The sequence below is a fragment of the Nannospalax galili genome, unplaced genomic scaffold (assembly GCF_000622305.1).
Source record: "Nannospalax galili isolate Female #2095 unplaced genomic scaffold, S.galili_v1.0 scaffold459, whole genome shotgun sequence".
NCBI lineage: Eukaryota > Metazoa > Chordata > Mammalia > Rodentia > Spalacidae > Nannospalax > Nannospalax galili.
Window position 1 is genome coordinate 1,043,808 of NW_008344211.1, and position 19,606 is coordinate 1,063,413.

Below are 19,606 nucleotides of genomic sequence, written 5' to 3' on the forward strand. Positions count from 1 at the left end.
GAGACAGAGAGATAGAGACAGAGAGACAGAGACAGAGAGACAGAGACAGAGAGAGATAGAGACAGAGAGACAGAGACAGAGAGACAGAGAGAGAGACAGAGAGATAGAGACAGAGAGACAGAGACAGAGAGACAGAGAGAGAGAGAGAGAGACAGAGGGAGAGCTGGCATAAGCCCTTCTGTCTCCCTCCTCTGTAGCTGGGGTCTCTAACAACCCATGCCCTCTGATAGTCAGGGACCCCTGGCTTCTGCCTAATGCTGTCTTGCTGTCTTCAGGTGTCTCGTTATCAGTCCAGATCCACCTCTTGGAGTTGCTTCTCATGTGAACTCTGTTTCCCCTCTGTGCAGGGGCGTGGGTAGAGATATGACATCTGTGTCTGAGCTTGAGGGCAGATCCTAGGACTTCTTCATGCCCACTGCTCCTCTCTTCAGGCCCACCGCTCCTCTCCACGCCCACCGCTCCTCTCTACGCCCACCGCTCCTCTCTTTCCTTGTCTCCCTCCTTCCCTCTCACGTTCTCCTTCCCTTTCTGCCTCCATCCCTCTCTCTTCCTTCTTTCCTTCCTTCCATCCACAAAAGGTGGTGGGCCAGGTTGAGGCCCTGAGATTAAGCAGTGAACCACAAACACTTCTTTACAGTGGCACAGGTTAGAGAAAGAAGACAACAGACAGAAATATGGGGGTGGGGTGGGGTGGGAGAGGAGCTCTGGGTGGTTAGGTGCACTGGTAAGTGTGGAGCGCAGGCGAGGTTAGGTGCAGAGGTAGGTGTACAGTTCTGAGAGACTAGAACAGGAGATGGATATGGACAGCACTGGAAGGTTCTATGCTGTGGCGCTGTGAGAGCTATGAAGGATGACTACGGTGGATGGGCATGGACCAGACTGGAGTATACGTGTCCCTTCTGGAAAGCCAAGAAGGGGTCACAACCTGGGGTCGCCATAGGTATGGCTTGGATGCTGCACTTCCCTCTAATGCCTGTCTTTTCCCATGGGGCAGTGTTGGAGGTGGTGAGAACTTTACTAACTGTGGTCCAGTGGAGGCCCTTTGGTCATGGGGGGGGGTGTGCTCAGGAGAATAGAGGGCCCCTAGTCCTTCTGGATTTCTCTCTGCTCCTCAATGGCAAGAGTCTTGTTCCTACACGCTCTGGCCATTGATGTGCCTGCCTGTTAGCCTTCAGAACTGGGTCAAAGCAGGTTCTTGCCCCAAACTTCAGGAACTGTGAGTTAACTGGGGCCTTTCTTTCTATCTCCATGGCCATTTGTTGTAGTGATACACAGTTGACCCATAGTAATACAACGTTGTATTTGTAGTGATACAAAGTTGTATTACATTTGTAGTAATACAAAGAAGTTGACCCATCCTCAGTACAGCTGTGGTTAGGGGATGCCGGTTAGATAAGGAGACAGGAATAGAGACAAGAGGATGGAAGAAGGGGAGATGGACACCTGGGGGGAGAGCAGGTACAGGCTGAGCAGACTACACCTCCCAGCCCTTTCATCCCAGGCCCTGCCATACTCTGGCCACGACATGCTTCTACCAACGGGAAATCAGCAAGGGTAATGACTTCAGAGGCTTTTAAAGCCCATGGGCAATGGGCTAGCCTGAGGCAAATGTCATTTAAGAAGCCTGCTTGGGCTTTCAGTCACCTCAGGTGACTGACTGCCTGCTGACTCAGTTGCTGGAGTGAGCCCAGGGGAAAGAGAAGCAGGACCTGCCCAGCCAGCACCCAGAACCAGCACCCACACTAAAACCTTGTGTCTACATCAGCTACTAGAGGTATGAGGGGGATGGGGTTCTTAGTACCGACTACAGGACCAGTCCAGGTAGAGACTGGAAATGGCTTCTCGGACACACAAAGCCATAGGCCACACTCTAGGCATGGGAACTCTTGGGCTACAAGTTGCCAAAGAACTCAGACCACAGCCAGCTCACAGCCAAGTGTGCAATGGTGTGCAGTGGCTCCTGTGGCTGCTTATGCTGGTGGATGAACTACTCTGTCTTCAAGCAGAACTGAAGAAAAACACAAGAAGTCCGGTAAGCCAGGTTGGAACGTATGACCACAGCCCATTGCCAGGGCCAGAAAAGGGCTCCAGGAGTGAAAGATGGCTTGGCGTTGGAAAACGTGTGGTTGTGAGGTCCTCTGGGCAGCCCTCGGGATAAATGTGAACAAGAGGCTGTGGGTGGCTGCCCCAGGGGCTCCGTCCTGCAGCTGTGCTCAGATAGGGTGGAGGGAGGTCAGCGCAGCTGTCCCAGGGAAGGAGAAGACACTTTGTCTGCAAGACTTGTGGTGAAGCTAGATACGGTCACCATTACCCGATAGGGCTGGGGTAAGGAGACTAGCGAGGGCTGGCTGGGTCTCAGAACCGTTCCTGGCCTGCGGCTGCGGTGCATCACCCTTTCTCTACCCTCCGTGGGGTTCATTGCTAGGCTCTGTCCTGTGTCCTGTTCCACACCATGGAGGGCTCCGTCCTAGCCTGCATGGGGATCATGGAAGTGCTGTGTGATTGTCACTCTGAGGCTTGCAGTGGGAGGCACAGAGCAGTGTGGGCCACACCAGCTGTGCCATCTGCTTTCTCCTAGAGGTGAATGATTATCATGAGGGCAAGCCTCGAGCTTCACAAACAGCATTTCCTTCCACCTTACAGCCTTTTGTGAGAGTTTACAGAGCCCATCTTACAGATCGGAAAATGGAAGCTGGGCTGTGAAATCCAACCATTCTTGCGAATGCCAGCCAGCCTTCCAACCTGGAGTTGGGGCCCAGAGTTAGAGCATATGTGTCATGTGTGATGCAACATATTCATTTAGGGCAGGGGGGGACAATCCAAACTCTGCCACCCTGGGTACCTCAACGCAGTGGCAGATTCATGTGCTCTCTTGCTGGGGCCCTAGAAGTGGTATTGAGATCTTGAGCAGTGGTGACCAAGGTGCTGTGTGCTCATTCACAGCTAAATCCTGGGCCTAGCTGAGCTGCTCCTGTCTCTTCTCCCTGCCTAGGTGGGGTTGGAGGCCAGAGGCCTTGAGCTTCCACCCTCAAGGCCATGCCAGTGGCCAGGGTGGCAGACAGTGTTCTGTGGGAAAGGGGCCCATGACCTTGGGTTCCCTGCAGACTGGGAGGGGGACAGTGTGTGTTTCATTGTGTCTGCTCAGCTAAGACATTCCGGGGACCGAGGACTGTGGCCTTAGGCAGGCACTGGGTCCCTTACGTAACCTGCTGGAACCTAGATGAATCTGTGTGATGTAACTGGGTCTGCTCTGCATGGCCCAAATATACTGTGGACAAGTATGCTCCCTGTGGCCTCCAGAGCCTCATGTGCCAATGCCTCATGGGGCCATCTCAAGGAATCCAACCATGGGCACTCAACACTACAGAGACACAGGGCCTTCCCCATCTCCCGGGCAACCTCTGTTCCACTGAAGGTACCTCTTTGAATAATCTTTTCTTTGTTTTTAAATTTATTATTATGAGAGTGCATGGTGTGTGTGTGTGTGTGTGTGTGTGTGTGTGTGTGTGTAGGTTAGAGGACAACTTTCTGGAGTCATGTCTCTCCTACCTTGACATGGATTCAGGAGTTCAAACTCAGGTTACCAGGCTTGCACAGAAAGCACCTTTACTCTCTGAGCTATCTCACCAGCCTAATCCTCTCCTTTCAATTCTTCCCACGCTGGGCACAGATTCCGAGGGCCAGGGGCACAGATTCCGCAAGATGCTGCAGCAAGTCTGGGGATAGCAGCATCCGAAGCAGCTGTTTCCAGGGGTTGCCAGCCTTAGTTCTCCAAGGAGGCCGGCACATGAGGACCCACAGAAGTGCCAAGAGTGGCTGTCCGCGCTGCCGGTGGCTTTCCTGTACCTCCGTCTTGCTGTCCTGCCACCAGCCGAAACTCAAGACTTCTGCTTGCTCCTTGTCCTCTATCTGGTCATGGGCACCATCATCTCGCCCCTCTCCCCAGGCAGGTTTGAGGGCCTGTAGTGTATGCTGTGGAACCCTGCAGCCTTTCCTGTAAGTACACCGTCCTCCCTATCTACTCCCCTGTTGAGGCAGCTCCCTAGGGGAGCTGGCAACCAGGAGAGGCCTCAGAACCTCAGGGAGAGGTGGCCCTGCCGGAAGACAAGATTCATGTGACAGTGGCTAGGGCTGTCCCTAGGGCTGGTTCTCTGCAGCCCCCTTCTGTGTAGTTAATTGTTCCCTGGCTCCCATTTCAATATATTCTTCAGGGAAGCCTGCCCAGGGCTCCCAGGTCAGACTTCTAGATGCACCCCAAATCACTCAGCTGGGTATTTGCTAGGCAGTAGGCATCCAGACCTGTCTTGGTGGCTGTGCAGGCGTGCTTTTATCAGAGTACCTGCACGTGTGTATGCATTCATGTGGGCCTTGTGCGTGTGCCTGTTGGTGCAGATAGGGCGTCCAATGCATCTGTGATTGGACGTCCCCAGCTCTGTCTACAGCAGTTTGAGGTTCAGCAAGTGCCTCAGGGCTTCATCTGCCCTGCACGGGTGGTGGGAGGCTAGGCTCCTTGGCTGGGTGAATGCTGCCACCTGGTGGCTAGGACAGGGCTGTGCCCACTGAGTGTCTTCTGGTCAGAGGACAGCCTGAGGGCCATAGGAGTAGCAGTGTGTGGACAAGGCTGGGCTTGCTCATGCCAGGCCCTCAACACAGCCTAGCTGGCCCTGGGATGTCTCCCTCAAAGTGAGCTCTCAAGGGTGTGTGAGAACTCAGGGTGCCGCGTCTCCATGGCGTCTGACCAGAACCTCCACCCAGGTGATAGGGTTGCTACTGGCCAGTTGCCACCCGAGCTCTGCTGAGATGAAAGGATGGGGCAGGACAGTGGGTCTGGATGGCCTCTTGGGTCTTCACCCTGAAGCCTAACAGACCCTTTCTGATACCCAGACCAGAGAGGCTACTCCCCTGACCATCCTAGCCCTAAATGTCACTAGGGTTTGGTGTGGTCCAGAGACCTTCCCTGGCCCTTCTTTGTCCTAGTCATACCACCTCACCCCCTTTAGGGTGATACCACCCTCAAATCCAGCTTTAGAAGATTCCTGTTCCCTGTAAGTCTCTCTTGTCCTGCTTCGAGTGTCCTCACAACCCCAGCATGGTTCACAGCAAATAGTGATGCTGGGGAGTGACTGTTGAAGGAAACACCTTCTGGGACACATCTGGGCGCAAGAGGAGAGATGTCACATAGACAGGAGGTTTCTGCGAAAATAGTGGGAATATATTTGAAAAGACGAGTTAGCTCTGACTTTTACAGTACGACCTCAGAGGCCCCCTGCCCACATCTTCATACACTTGAAAGAGGCGTTCTGAAAGACCCAGCACCTTTTAGGGAGGCCCGATTTGGTCTTGTTTGAAATGTCAAAATAAAATCTTTTGACACTCACATTGCACCCAAGCTAAAATCTACACATCAAAAGTCAGGAGTCTCTGAGACTCCCAGAGAGTGGGAAGTCTCTACCGCCCACTGCCCATTTTGACACATAGGAGGTGTGCAGTTAGCAGGTTCATACCAATGCATGTACCACGCCCAGCCCTGAGGGTCCTTTTGCTGCTGGGACCCTGGGACTGGAGCTCAGCTGGGGAGACGGGTGAGGCCACCTCAAACCCTGGGCTGCAGCCTCCTCGACCAGGTCTCCCCACCCTAACCATCCCTTGGTTCAGATAAAAACCAGGGAGCCCGTATTCACATTATAGCATGGGAATAGCACCAGAACCTTTGGGGCAGGCTTGCTGAGACCTAGAGACAGAGCCCTTATGGGGAGGAAGGCACCAGGAAGGGGCCACAGGCCTGGGGGAATCACTGGGTGCTGGCTGAGAAATGGCTTTCTCCACACTCTCTGTGGTAATCAGGTCTCTGGGGATAAGGTGCTAGAAACAAGGCAGAGCAGTTAAAGGCCAGCATAACCTGTGGTCGGTGGGGAGGGCCCTGTTATACCCCCAGGGACTAGGTGGCTCAGAGATGGCCCAAGTAGAGAGCATTGCCCTCTCCCACCTGACCTCTAAGGCCACTTTGGAATTTCAGCAACAGCAGCAAGACAGGGCAGCTGCCACTCTCTGGCTGTTCACCTTACTGTGCTTCCCTGCTAGGAGATAGGGGACCCTGTGCACATCTTTTACAATGTAAGGTACCAGGCCAACAGGGTGGTGGTGGTGGAATGTGAGCTGCTTTCTTCAAGTACTTGGAACTAAGAAAACAGCTACGTGGTTTCAGAGGGGTTGTGGCTGCTCCTTCCCTCAACCACATCCTTCCAGCAAAAAGCCCTGCGCCCAGCAGCACACTCTCAGCCCTTGGGTCTGTCTGAGCATTTGTGAGAAGTCGGGTGCAGGGAAATAGACAAGTGGTCTCAAACTGAGCTGTCTCATACACTGAAGGTGTATGCCAGCCAGGAGTCATCTGTTGGGCTCCCAGATACCCTCTCCTGTGGGTCATTGAGAAGTGTCTTTCTTCAGAGGGATTTTGAAACTGGTCAGTTTCTGTCCAAAGAGCTGGCTGAGGAGGTCGTTCTGGGCCTCCACAGTCCGGTGGTCTCGGGGCTCCATGGGCTCAGCTCCATGGACAGCTCTGCCCCTCTTGTAGGGCCTGAGCAGGGGTCTTGCCTGGGGGAAGGAGCCCTTCTCAGGAGTGTGGCTGGGGTCCCCTTTCCGCTGTGCTGCAGGCTGTGGCCTCGTCCTGCTGCTCTGGCCGCTGGGTCTGGGCTTGGCAGGGGGAACTCGGCTGGGAGTGGCTTGTTTTCGGGGGGCCCGGGAGGGCTTGTGGGGGCCTGAGGGGGCTCTTCCCGTGTCCCCTGTGCTTTCATGCATGACCAGCCTCGGGGCCAGGCCCCTCTTCCTCTTTTCATTGTCCTCTCTTTTATCCCTGGGATCCACATGCACTTGGGTCTCCTGGTCATCAGTTCCTCTGGGCCCCCTGGTGCTGCCTTTGGCTCGAGGTGGGAGCTGGTTAGGGGTGGGGCTCTGCCAGCCAAGATAGCTGGGCTCGGCTGGGGTGGTAGCCATCTCGCTTTGGAGCTGCCCACTGGTTGGCTGGGGCTGGCTGCCTCCCCATGTCTGAGTACCATGCTGTGACCCCCCACTGCCCTGGGAGCTGGGCCTTGGTTTAGCTTTGGGAGTGCTGGGTTTTACCCTGTCCTCAGGGCTACGGGCCAACTCTCCGCAAGCTGGGCTTCCCACCTCTGTGGGCTTCCTTGGTGGGACAGGGAGCTTGGGTGCTTTGCCAGGGGTGGGCACTGCTGACCTGTGCTTTGATGAACTCCAGCAGGCTCCTGACTTGGTGGCACTGCTCTTCTGGGAGGGACCTCCCATTTTCCCTTCAGGTACCATGCGGTGTGTGGACATTGGTCTCTCCTTCTGGGGCAGGGAGGGCTCTCTGGTGGAACAGCCAGGGGCACACTTGCCTCGGCTACCTGGGCTCCTGAGTTTCCCGGAGAACAGGTGAGGGACCTTCTTTTCTTCCGGGGGAGTTTGATGCTTACATGGCTCAGGGCTGCCTGATAAGGCCTTGTTCTCTGGCCTCTCCAGGGCTCTGTCCAGCTCGCAGCCACCTGCACCTTCAGCTGAGGCAGCTGGGAAAGGAGACAGAGACGGGGGAGAAAGGTCCTGACTGTTCAACGGTGGGTCGTCCCCCCTGTGTGGGTGGCCTGCCTGGTCCACAGGCCTCTCTTGGGAACTGGATTGGTCCTGGGTGGGGCTGGGAGTTGCCTCTGGACAGAGCAAGGGCAGGGTAGGGAGGGAACCCTCACTTGGGGTGGGGCTGCCCATGGATGGAGCTCTGTCCATGTTTGAGGGACAGCTGGGCACTACCACTCTGGGCCGCTTGCTGGGCAGCACATCCTCGGGGACCGGGGTCTTCCTCCTGGGAAGCCCTGGACGTCTCACACTGCGGAGTGCAAAAGGCTGCTGGCCACTCCTCAGATGCTTATCCATGTGTCTGTCGAACTGTTCCTTCTTGGCAAAGGTGTAGTTGCAGGAACTGCACACAAAGGACCTCCTGATGACATGCATGACGTTGGCGCAGAGCTCGCAGGTATAGAGGGGCGTGTGCGGCACCTCCCTCTCCTCCTTCACCTCATGGGCCACGCCCAGGTGCACCTGCAGCTCCCAGTGCTCAGGGTAGACCCGCGGGCACCGGGGACACAGGTAGACGCGCTGCGGGCTGTGTACCGCCAGGTGGCGCTGCAGCTTGAAGGGCTTGGGGAATTGCTTCCCGCAGTGGTGGCAGTCCCGGGAGGGGTCCTTGCAGTCCTCATGCACTGGGACAGCCTGGAGCAGGGACTCACTGTGGGGCCAAGGGTCTGGGGACGGGGTGGGGGACGTCTTGACTGAGCCGGAGCAGGTGACAGAGCCGCTGGTCAGAGTGGACAGGCTGCCTCCCTTGGTGGACCCACCGGGAGGCTCGAAGGCGCCATCTCGGCTGGAGGTGGCTGAGACACGCACCTTGGGCTTCACCCTCCCCTTTGAGATTTCCTTCCCAGCTTCTTTCTCTCGTTCCGATGTTACTTCGCTCCCCTTAGCCTTGCCAACTGAGCACCTGCCCCTCTGGGGTTTGGATGCTTGCTCCACAATGTTGTTCAGGAAATGGGTGAGGGTGTTGTCTCCCTCCAAGCACCCAGGCAGGTCCTCCAAGGTCCGCCGCGCCTGCCCGTTGCGGGCAAAGCGGGCGGCGTGTTCCCGCAGGTGCTGGTTGTACATCCAGATGTCTGCCACCTCCTTGAGGCACATGCCGCAGGCCCACGGTCCTGCTCTGCCCTGCACGTGCCTTTCCCACAGGTGCTCCCGCAGCAGCTCCCGCGAGCCAAACCTGCGCTCCACACACATGTAGCAGGTGGGAGGCGGTGAGGGGCTATGTGCCAGCTTGTGTAGGTCCAGCTCGCCCAGTCCGTGGAAGAGCTGGAAACACACCCTGCACTTGTAGGAGGCCCTCCTGCCCTTCTTGGGCCCATCTCTGCCTTTGGCCCGTCCTGCCCGGGCAGTTTCCTCTGTTCTTTTGCTCTGTGGCCCCTGTGAGTTGACTGTGGCCTTGAAATCCAAGATGCTGGGGCTGGGGAAGCTGGTAGGGTCATCACAGGGTCCCAGAAGGCACAGGTCTTGCATCTCCAGCTGGGTGCTGAGCACCTCAAAATCTTTGACATGAAGTGGGGGCAGGTTGATGTTTCTGGGAAACCCACCCTCATCACGCTCTCTTTCCAGGTTGGGGGGCTCCGGGCTCATGTCTCCGAGGGAAGAGGATGTCTCGCAGGTGGGAGCACACAGCTCCAGGCCTCGCCAGGCTGCCGGGACCATGTGAAGCTGGGGGATGGCCTCCGACCACTCATCTGGGCCCTCGGTGCAGCAGGAGAGCTCCTCCTCTGCACAGCTGGCCTCTGTGCTGGGCTCCAGGGCCCATAGACTGAGGCTGGGAGTCCAGGGATCAAGGCCAGGTGCCTTGCTGCTCAGGAGCCCATCCAGGAGGAAGGACTCTGGCAGACCCATGGCCTCGTCGTCCCATAGGTCTTCTTCCTCACGAGACAGGCAGAGAGAGCCTGAGTCACTGAGATCTGTGGGCAGGCGGGTGGAGAAGAGGGAGGCACTGTCTGTCGCCTCGATGCTGGGCTCTGTTGGCGGCGGGCACTTTGGCCCTTTGCAGCGCTTCCCGTAGACACGTTGGTTCTTCTTCTGAGCCAGGCGGCCTCCCAGGGGGAAGAGCTGGGAAAAGGAGAGCTCATCATCAAACAAGCCTGGAGGGTCCCTTTGACCAGGACTGGGGGCTTCGGGAGTGGTTTCCTTGGACCCCTGGTCTCCACCCTTGGTTTCTGGGTCATTCATGGGGTCCTTGGGGCAGGTGCTGATGGTGCTGCCCACTTCAGAACTGGGTGTGTTGTTGGGAGAGTCAGGTGTCCCCTCCCCAGTGCCTTCATCCGACCTGCCCTGGGCCCCTCTGCTGTGCTCTGCAGGCTGGCTCTCTGCATCCCATGATGTTTCTTTGCCAATGTCCAGTGCCCTGGTCTCTCCTGGTTCCCTGAACCACCATTCCAAGGCTGTCTTCTTTTCCACTGGCTGCTCCCTCTCTATCCTCCCTCGATGGACCCTCCACTCTTGGGGTGCCTTCTGTGTTGGTGTCTCCTCTGTATACAAAGTCTCTGGGGCCATGTCTACTGTACCCTCCAGGCTCCCAGGCCCTCCAGGCGGCTCCACATCAGCCCTATGTTCTCCCTCAGTCGAGAGGCTCAGAGGGGTGGCAGGATGGCCAAGTGCAGTTGATAGATCTGAGGGGTGCCTGTCTGAAGTCATACCGGCAGGGTTTTCAGGACTGTGCTTCTGCCTCCTCAGCCTGGGCTTTCCTGCTTTCCTATTGGGTTTCCTCTCTGAGCGGCTGGGGGAATCCACAGGCCCTCCACCTCCCCTTTGGACTCTAGTCTCTGTCTGGCTAGGATGGAGCTGATCTGAGTGCAGCTGGTCTGGTCTCTCTGACTTTGAGGCTGTGACCCTTGCACCCTTTCCTTGCTTGATAAGGCCTGGGGTGTGTGGTTGCTGGTTGAGGGGAGCATCTGGTATCCCGGCTTCCCCAGATTCCCTCCTAGTTGCCTTCTCAGGACCCAGGGTGTCCTCAGGTGCTGTGGAGCCCTGGATGGGAGGTGGCCTAGAAGCACGGCTGGGGCCCAGGGGTGAGGGACTTGGTCTTTCCTTCCCAGGGGTTTGGGCTGTGGACTCTGGAGGCTGGTGAGCTGGCAGGGCCATGGGGTTCAGCTGGGAGCTCGCCTCCCCATGCCGCCGGTGCTTCCTGGCTTTGTGCAGGTTCAGGCCAGCTCTGGAGCGAAAGGAGGCTGAGCAGAGCTCGCAGGTCACAGGGGGCCCTGCTGGAGGCTTCTCTGTGGGCTCCAGCTTCTTACAGGGTCTTCGTTTGGGGTCTTGGAGACCAAGGGGGTCCTTCTGAGGAGGATGGTAGGGGACACCGACGTGGATTTGAGGGGAATCAGACCTGAAATCACTGGCTGTGCAGCTCCAAGAGGCTGTTTGGGCCAACTGGAGCCCTGTGGGTATGCCTCTGGCACCAGCTCTGGGTACCTTTGTCACGTCAGAGTGCCTTGCCCCTGGTGTCCCCGGGTTTCTCTGTCCCTCGCTGTTGGCTCCTGTCTCACCGTCTAGGCAGGTGTGAGAGTCTGGCTCTGGGGCCTCCAGCATGGCAGGGTCTGTGGACATAGCCATGATGCTGTGGCCTTTCCTGTGGCTAGGGCAAGGAATCTTCCTCTGGGGCCCTGAGGAGGAGTCCTTGGAGGATATCTTCTCTGGGCTGTTGGGGGATAGGGCCTCCATGGAGTCGGGGTTTGTTACTCCAAGTTCCCTGCTTGAATCTAGGCCATCTTTAGTGGGAATGCTGGATATGGGGGCAACTTCGCTGGTCATTCTTGGGAAGCTGGGGCCCCCTGGGGGAGGAGCAGTGGCACAGGCAGGAGATTTCCTTGGCGCCTCTTTTCCAGAATCTTCTAGTGTTCTTATTGTGCTGCCTCTGGGGCCATCTTTGCCATGTCGTGAAGGGGATGAGACAGTGATGGGGCCAGACGGGCTTGACGGGGGGTCTTTGGGATTGCTGGGATAAGATAGAGTTTCTTTGGGACCACAGTGGCTTGTTACCAAAGATGGAGGGGCTGCTAGGAGCCTTTCTGACCCAGCATCTTTGGGGACTTGGACATGGCTGGCCCTTCCCAGAAGTACCGAGGCAGGACAGGTTGGCTGATGCTGGGGGCTGGATGGGTCACTACAGGAGAGAGGTGCTGGTAGGCCCCTAGGGTCTTCCCGTGGTGGAGGCTCAAGGCCACATGAAGTAGGTGTGGCCAGGGAGATGGGTGAAGGGACATGAGTGGCCAGGCCTCTGTTGGTAGGAGCTGGGCTCTCCCTGTTGACCAGCAGTTGTGGGACCTGGTGTAGGCTGGTGGCTTTCTCTGGGCTTCTCTCTGTAGGACCCATTTGGAGCTGGGCTGCTGTTAGGGTGGAAACTAAGGAGGCACCATCAGGGCGGGTGGGGCTTATGGAGGGCCGAATCTGTGCCCGAAGGCCCCTGACTGCTCTGCTCCCCTGATACGCCCTTCTGGCCCTGGCTGGCCTGGCTTCTGGATGGGAACGGACCTTGGTGAGCATGTCTGGGCCCCCCAGGCTCTTCCTGTTATTTGACTGAAGCCAGCTGGCTTGGCCTTGGCCCTTAGTTTTCTTAGCTTGGCTCGGTGAGCCCAGATGCCCATCTGCCTTGGGCCTCAGCTGATGTCCGGTGTCTGTAGGAACAGTTGACATTTTCACTGCTCCTGAAGGGCCTCCTTTCATACCAGCCCCTCCTGTCACTGAGGGGTCCCCTGGCCGAGGGCTCTGAGCATGGTTAGGTAGTAGCTCCTGCTGGCCCTGGGCCTCGTCTTCACTCTTTGCTCCAGCACCCAGGACCTGAAGTGGAGGACAGGAGTGGCAAGCTGGGTCCTGGGGCTTCTGTCCAAGGTGGTCACTGGGTACCCAGGCAGGACCCAGCATGGGATGGGACCAAGCTCTGCCACCCTGAAGGGTGGGTAATGAAAAGGTCCCTGCAGATGCAGACTCACCCTCAAAGCCAAGCCCCTCTGCAATTGGGTGGGTGAGCACAGCCCCCATGGAGCCCTCTGCTTGGCCCTCAAGGTGTTCTTGGGAGACATGTCTGGGCCTGGCACCTGGCGGTGAGACGGCTCCCTTGTCACCCTGAAGCACCAAGTTGGGTGCCAAGGCCAGATGGGTGCTGGGGCTGCCAAGTGCTTCCAGTGCAGAGGAACTTGGGCAGGGCCTCTGGGTCTCATGGGAGTCCAGGGAACGCCCCCTCAAATGTTCACACGGACGCAGCAGTGGAGCGCCCTCCTTCTGGGTCCCAGAAGCCTCATTATTTTTAGGAAATACAAGTTTGCGGTTTGGGCTACATTTGGCTAAACTCCCAGCATGTAGCAGGGGTCCCTGTTGCTTGGTGGTGACAGGCAGGTGGTCACCTAGGGGGATCTCAGGGTCCACATTGGAGGCGCTGGCTTCCTGCACTGCCGGAAAACTGAGTCTGAAACCTGTAGGGCTGAAAGCAGCCTCAGAGCTGGGGTCTTCAAGCTGGGTGCCTGGGGGAGGGGCTGCTTCTCCTGTATGGCGGGAGGCTAGGCAGGGCCACTGTCCATGAGAGCTCCTGAGGGCCCCTTCCTGCTGTGGACCTGAAAGGCTGGCTGTTGAGAGGGTACCCCCATGGGGCGAGACGGACTGAGGTTTGGGCAGTAAGGAGGCTGACTCTGGGCCTGGGTCCATCCTGCTTACTCCTGTGGCTCTGTCAGCCTCTCCGGGAGGTCCCCGTGTGCTCCCTCTCCTTTGCAGCTGGCTTTCTAATTCACTCACCAATCTTTTGATCTCTAGCTCATCCTCGCACAGATTGCTCATGAAGGTGACGCTACATTCATTGCCCTTTTCGGGCACAGGGGGAGGGCTGGGGGACACTCTAGCTTCAAAGGGACTCTTCTTACTAGATGCTGAATGTTCAGTGCCTACTGAATGCTGAATATCTCCAGCATCCTTGGAGAGGCCAGGAAATGGACCAGGGAGCACGGGAGAAACTTCCTCCAGCAGCAGGAAGGAGCGGTACAGAGGATCTGCCTGGGGTTTCTTTGGGAGAGGATCAGTACACACCAGTGGTACTTGAGTGCCCCTGTTCGCAGACAGGCTGTTGTAGAGTTGTGGGTCAAATCCATCATTGGGCAGCTCTGAAAACAGGGATGTGGACTCTAAGGCCAGTGGCAAATGTGCCTTGCTTGGGTCTGTTTCAGTCGGGTAGGGTGGATTCTTTGGTTGTCTTGACTTGAGGGTCTCTACACAATCCTGAACAAAGTAGCAGCAGCGGGCATGTGGTGTGTCCACAGCTAAAGGCTTGGAATACAGATCCTCAGGGAAACAGCCAGCCAGGTCCTTGGGTCCTAGCAACAATTCACAGGGGGTGTCACTGTTAGGTGGGGGCCCTCTTTGGGCAGCTGGACACCCTATAGAGTCTCTGTCATAATGATCAGGGTCACAACCAGGATCAGAGTTTTTGAAAACCAGGATACTGGGTTTGGTGTAGACAGCATCTGTTGCATTATCAGTGGGTACCAGGCACCCTCCTGGCTGGGAAGCCGAGATGTCTTCCCCAGTGTGGAACCTGGGGGCTTTCAGGCATCTGGAAGTGCCCAGCAGACAGCCCACATGTGGTGTTGGCATGATCTCTCCAGACAGGATGTCAGGATGGCTCCCTGATGGCCTGGGTCTGTGAGGCTGTAGAGTCTCTGGAGGGGGGCATCTGGGGCTCTCTCCACCACAGGTAGCTGAAGAACTGGACTTCTCTCTGTGTTCAGTGGTATTAGGGGGTAACTCAGCAGCAACTTCAGGCTTCTTGGCCTCTGGGGGGAACCCCAGGGCTGTGTGATTTTCCTCTGGGGTCTTGGTGGTGGTGGTGACCTGTGGAGGATGTTTGGGTGCTTCTGTGGGGTGACCAGCACATTCGGGATCTCTTTCCACAGGGTCTTCAGAATCCAAGCTTTGCATCAGGCTGTGTGCTCCCCCTGGAGTGGGGAGGCCCCTGTTCTCACCAGCTTCCTGCTTCCTGACCTTTCTGGGGCCCTGGTCCAAGTCTTTTTCCTTCCTCTTCCTGCCTCTGCGCCACCGCTGGCGGCTGTAGCGGGAACGGCCTTGGGAGCCTGGATCCCCAGGACCCTGCTGCTGAGCACCGTCCTCCTCCTCAGATTCGGAGACACAGCCCCGTCCCTTGAGCCTGATCTCCTGGGCACTAGGTGGCCTTGCGGTCAGAAGAGGGTTATGCAGGACCTGGCTACGTGGTGTCTGCCGCCGGTAACGCCTGTTTTTCTGCTGCACGATCTTGTGGATGAGTTCCTTGTTCCAGGAGCCTCCCGGAGTCCTCCTCCTCCTGGGGTCCTTCCCAGGGGTCAGTCGCAGGCGCTTGGAGCTCCTGGTCTCTGTGGAGGTGGCCCTGGGGATGCTCTCGTCTGTGTCAGCACGGCCCCTGCGGGTTTGACTTCTGCGGCCCTGGGGTGGGGGCCTCTCAGTACTGTGGCCCCTCCTCCTTGGCCTTAGGCAGATGGCTCTGACAGGGCTCTTAACACCCTTAGTCACATCCAGCTCTTTCTGGAACAACTTGAACTGCTTTCCTCTCCTCTGCTGTCTGACCAGGCTGGCTGCCTCTGTCTCTGTGGAAGCCGGGCCTAGGGAGCGAGTTTTGGGCCTGTTTCGGGCCAGACAAACCCTGTCTTCAGTGCAGGCGGCTCTGGTTGGGAGCAGGGACTGGGTGCCATTCTTGGGAGTCGCTCCCGAGTGGGTGTTGGGTGGCTGCCCAGCGCTGGGCCCCCTGGAACCCACGGGCTCCTCATCAGCAAAGACATCGATGAAGCTGCTGTCTATCTCGGGGTTGTCCGACTGGTACTCCATGCCATTGAGTGCCTCGGTGATGAGCCTGTCCAGCTTGGCATCATCTTCCATGTCCAGGTCCGAGGTAGGGAGTGGGAAGGGGGTGGTGGCCAGGCTGGGCAGGAAGCCTGTCCTCAGGGAGTCATCTTTGCTGTCTCCCCGGTCGTCTCTGGCTAGCAGGAAGGGGGCCTGGCTGTGTTCGAGCAAGCCTGAGTGTGCATCTGTGGGTGCCTTTGGAGTGGCAGAGGGTGTGGGGAGCCCTGGGGGCTGCAGAGGGCCATCCTTGTTCCTGGCCAGCAGCAGGCTGCAGAACGGCCTGTGTTCCAGAAAGGCCGCCAGACTACTGTAGTTTCGGTCACACTGTCTGCAGGTCAGCAGTACATCTAGCTGGTCCAGGCTGGCGCTGCTCAGGGAGAAGTGCTGGGTGGAGTATGGGGGTGGCTCTGCGGGAAAGGGCCGCAGCCCACCCCTGCTCACTGAGGGGCTCTGACAGGGGAATGGGGCTCCCTCCAGGCCCTCAAAGGCATCCTTAGCTCCTAGCCCCTCTGTGGAGAGAGGAAAGGCTTTAGCTGGCTCCCTCTGGTAGTGTGTGGGGAGGGTATGGGGGGGTTCTGGGGAGGGGAAGGGGCTGCTAGTCTCCTGGGAGTGAGTGGAGGGCAGGAAGAAGGATGAGGGCCCAAAGGCGCCGGGTTGCTGGCTATCCTCAGAGCTGGGGTTGGCTGGGCTGCTGGACGGTGGTGAGAGGGATGACGTGGTGCTGCTGGCTGTGTTGGTGGCAGGCGAGGGCAGAGGGGACTCGCTGGGAGAGGCTCCTGTGACCCTGGGCGGGGGCAGGTTTGGGGCCCCTCGAGGTGACGCCTGAGGCTGGGCCCCCCCAAAGAACAAGGACTGGGTCCCAGGGTCTTTCAGCCCACCATAGGCAAGCAGTCTTGGGGAACTGTTTGGCTGACCTGGGCTACTTCTGAGAGCTGACAGTGTCTCCCCAGGCCCACGCATTGTGTTCAAAGTGCCCAGGTCTCCCTGGCTGTCCCCCTGACACTCAGAGAGCCCCCTGGGGAATGGCAGTCGGCTCAGCACCCCCATTCGGTGAGGGTTTGGCCCAGGAGTCATAAGCACTGGGGACCAGGGCAGCGGGGGACTCTGGGGAAGGCAGAGCTGCTGGCCTTTAAAGAAGGCAGTCCTGGTAGCAACTGTAGGGCCCAGGGTAGAGGTGGAGTAAGGAGCTGCTGTGGGGTCCCACAGCTGGGGCAGATGGGTGGGTGGTGGCCCAGGGGTGGGAAGCTCTGTGTCCAGAGGCCCTGGGCTGGTGCCTACCCCACTGGTTCTGTACCCTTGCCTTGGAAAGTGCCTTTGGGTTGGAGGGTTTGGGGGTCCCCTGGGGCTCCCCAGTCCATTGTGGGTAGGAGGGGGCTCTTCAGGAAGGACTTTGGTCAGGCTCTTGTGCACACTGTCGTGGAAGGGGCTGGGGGCCAAATGAGCAGCACCGGAAGGAGAAAGGGCACCTCCAAGATCACTGGAAGCACTGTGGTCCTCTAGCTGGCCCCGGGGGCAGGGCAGGGGTGGGTAGGTAGAGCTTGTACCCAGGGCCTCCTCAGACCATGCTGCCAGGGGCTGGTGAAAGGTGAACACCACTGCCCCAGCTGCCTGTTCATGCTGGACCGTGTCTGAAGGGAAGGGATAGGGGATGGGGACCCCCTGGCGGCTGCTGGGCCTGCTGCTTTCAGGAAAGGGCTTAGGCTCAGCAGAGGGGACCCCAAAATTAGCACCTGGGAAGTTGTTCTCAGCAGCAGGAGGCCAGGGGTTGGCCCCGATGGCTTGGCGGTCAGGGCCCGAGGCAGGCCTGTGGGGGCTGGCACTGCTGTTCTGGGGTCCCCTCAGAGGCAGGGGCCCAGGGATGGTACTTGGTGAGGTACAGTTTGTGGAGGTAAAGCTGGAGGGGGTCTCCTGGAAGCACCTTTGTGAGCCATTCTCTTCTGGAGAGGGCGGGGCCTCAGCTCTCGGGAGCCTGGGCCTGTGGCAGGCTCTGGTCCTTTGGCTCTGGGGAGCCTCAGTCTCTGGGGGCTGGGGGGCCTCACACTGCAGGCCCCTAGGGGGCTCATCCAGGACACGTGTGACCCTTGAAATGCTTAGGCCATGGAGTTGTGGGGGACTGCTCTCCATCCTGCCAGCCAGCCATGAATGAGTCTGTTCGCGGCTTTGCCCTGGTGGTACCTGGGGGCTGCTGCCCTTTCCTGGGTGGCCACTCAGCGCCTGGGTTCTCAGGAGCAGGTCCGTTGGCTCTACCTCCTTGGCCTGCTTCAGTTGGGCCTCAAGGGGCTCTCGGGCCTGGGCCTCGTTGCCCTCCTCCCTCATGCCCTGGGTGGTCCTGCTGGCCTGGGTGTGGTCCTTGAGGGGGTGCTGGGAGGTGTACCCCAGGCCGCTGGCAACTTGACAGGGCTGCATGTCTCTGGGCAAAGATGGGGCCCACTCTCCTGGCATGGCCCCGCTGTCCCAGGTGCTAGGAGAGTGCAGTGGCATTGGTCGGAGGAGCCCAGGATGTGGGCTGGATAGCCATCCTCACCCCCTGGAGGGGCCCAGGGAAGCCTGTTCTCATGGTCCTGAGTGGAGCCTGCAAGCAAAGGGCACAAGTGAATTTGGGGTTTGCGGAGGCTGGGATTCCTGTTGGGGGCAGGGAGCCCATAATGGGCTTTGTGGCCTCCTGTGGAAGCTGTGGCCAGGTCAGAAGCACTAGTCACTTGTATGGTTGTCACAGAAGTCCCCGTCTCATCCCTGCCAGATTGAGCCAGAGATACCAGGGTAGTGGGGGGAAAAGTGAGGGAGGGAGAGAATGGGGGAGGGAGAGGGGAGCTGGAACTCCAGGAGGGGGCCGAGATGCTCACACTTGCCTGGTTGTTCATGTGGGAGCCCAAGCTGTTGGGAGATGCCACACTGACAGGATGAGTGGGGCTTCCTCTGTGGCCCATGCCTTGGCCATCAGCTGGTACCTCCCTGCCTGGAAGTCACACGGATGGGCTTGTTTCCTATGCTGGGACCCACCATCCCTGAGAGGGTACCATTTCTTTCTGCCCTCTGAGACACTCTGGTTCTTGGATGCCTGTGTCTGGCCCATCTCCAGGATCCTAGGACCTGGGGAAAGTCCCGGCTATGAATGAAACTTACGGAGCTTGCGCTGAGGCCTGGGTGCCTGTCTGTGTGAGTCCCCTTTTGTTCCCTGTGTCCCTGCCATCCCCATAGCTAGATGTGTGGATGGGATCTTGGTCACAGTGGCTCTTTCCTGAGAGCAATCCTAGGCCCCCGGAGTCACTTATTTTCCTAGTTTCCCTCCAGTGGCGCTCAGAGCACTGACATGGGTGAAGTCTTCATAGCCTGGACATGGCAGGAAAACCACCTGCCTAGAGAAGCCTGGTTCCCCCCAGCTCCACTCCACTGTCCTCTGGGTGGATGGGACCCAGGGCCACATGGTGGGCAAGATGTTACTTCTACCCTCTGTGACCTATCAGTAGGAAAAGGAAGCTGGAGTCAGCTCTTCGGAGTGTCATTCTGGTTACTGATCCCAGATCTACCACAAGCCCAGAGAAGCCCAGAGACTTGTTCAAGGCCACCAAGAAGGAGAAGCCAGGAGTTCTTTCTACCTGCTTTTCACTCCAGTGCCAGACACTTCTGTAAGGTGATCTCTTAGAGAAGAGGCTTCCCCGGGGTTACCACACCAACTTGGGGCAGGAGTGTCCTAGATCTTCAGGGTAAATGCAGTTCCAGTATCTTCCAGCAGAGGACAGCACACAGGATAGGCTGAGCCCCTCCCAGCCCCCCATGCTGGGGATTGGCCACAACAGCCCAGAAAGAAGCTCTGGGCAGAGTTGGGGGAAGGGTTCCTACTGCTAGGCCCCCGTCTTGCCTACCCACCTGGGCTCCCGCCCTTCTCCGGTCCTCTACCACAGGTAGAGTACTAGGTCTTTGGAAAGGATTTGTGAGCAAAGTTTGTTGAATAAGCAAGGCTGCTAATGGCTGTAAAACCAGCATTACACTTCTGAATGCGGACAGTGGCTCAGATGGTCAGAATGGCATCTGCCACCCCCGATTATGGGCAAGGAACCCAGGCAACTTGCCATAGGCCTCACTGCTAGGGGAGGGAGTGGGCCTCCAGAGGGGTACCTCTCAGCCTTGCACAGACCTCAGCCAAATCACACTGGTTCCAGACAACTGGGCC

The 19,606-nt window shown here is 58.0% G+C and overlaps 1 protein-coding gene across 4 annotated transcripts in view; it reads right to left on the reverse strand.

The window, feature by feature from the left end:
- Positions 1 to 4,340: 4,340 nt before the first annotated feature.
- The window catches only part of Znf469 (zinc finger protein 469), a 46,959-nt gene continuing 31,693 nt past the window's right edge, over positions 4,341 to 19,606 (reverse strand). For all 4 annotated transcript variants that reach the window (XM_029567117.1, XM_029567116.1, XM_029567118.1 and 1 more), the window contains exon 3: positions 4,341 to 18,007. In XM_029567117.1, coding sequence (XP_029422977.1) covers positions 6,421 to 17,916 — 11,496 coding nt within the window. In that variant the 5' untranslated portion in view covers positions 17,917 to 18,007 and the 3' untranslated portion in view covers positions 4,341 to 6,420. The remainder of the gene's footprint in view (positions 18,008 to 19,606) is intronic.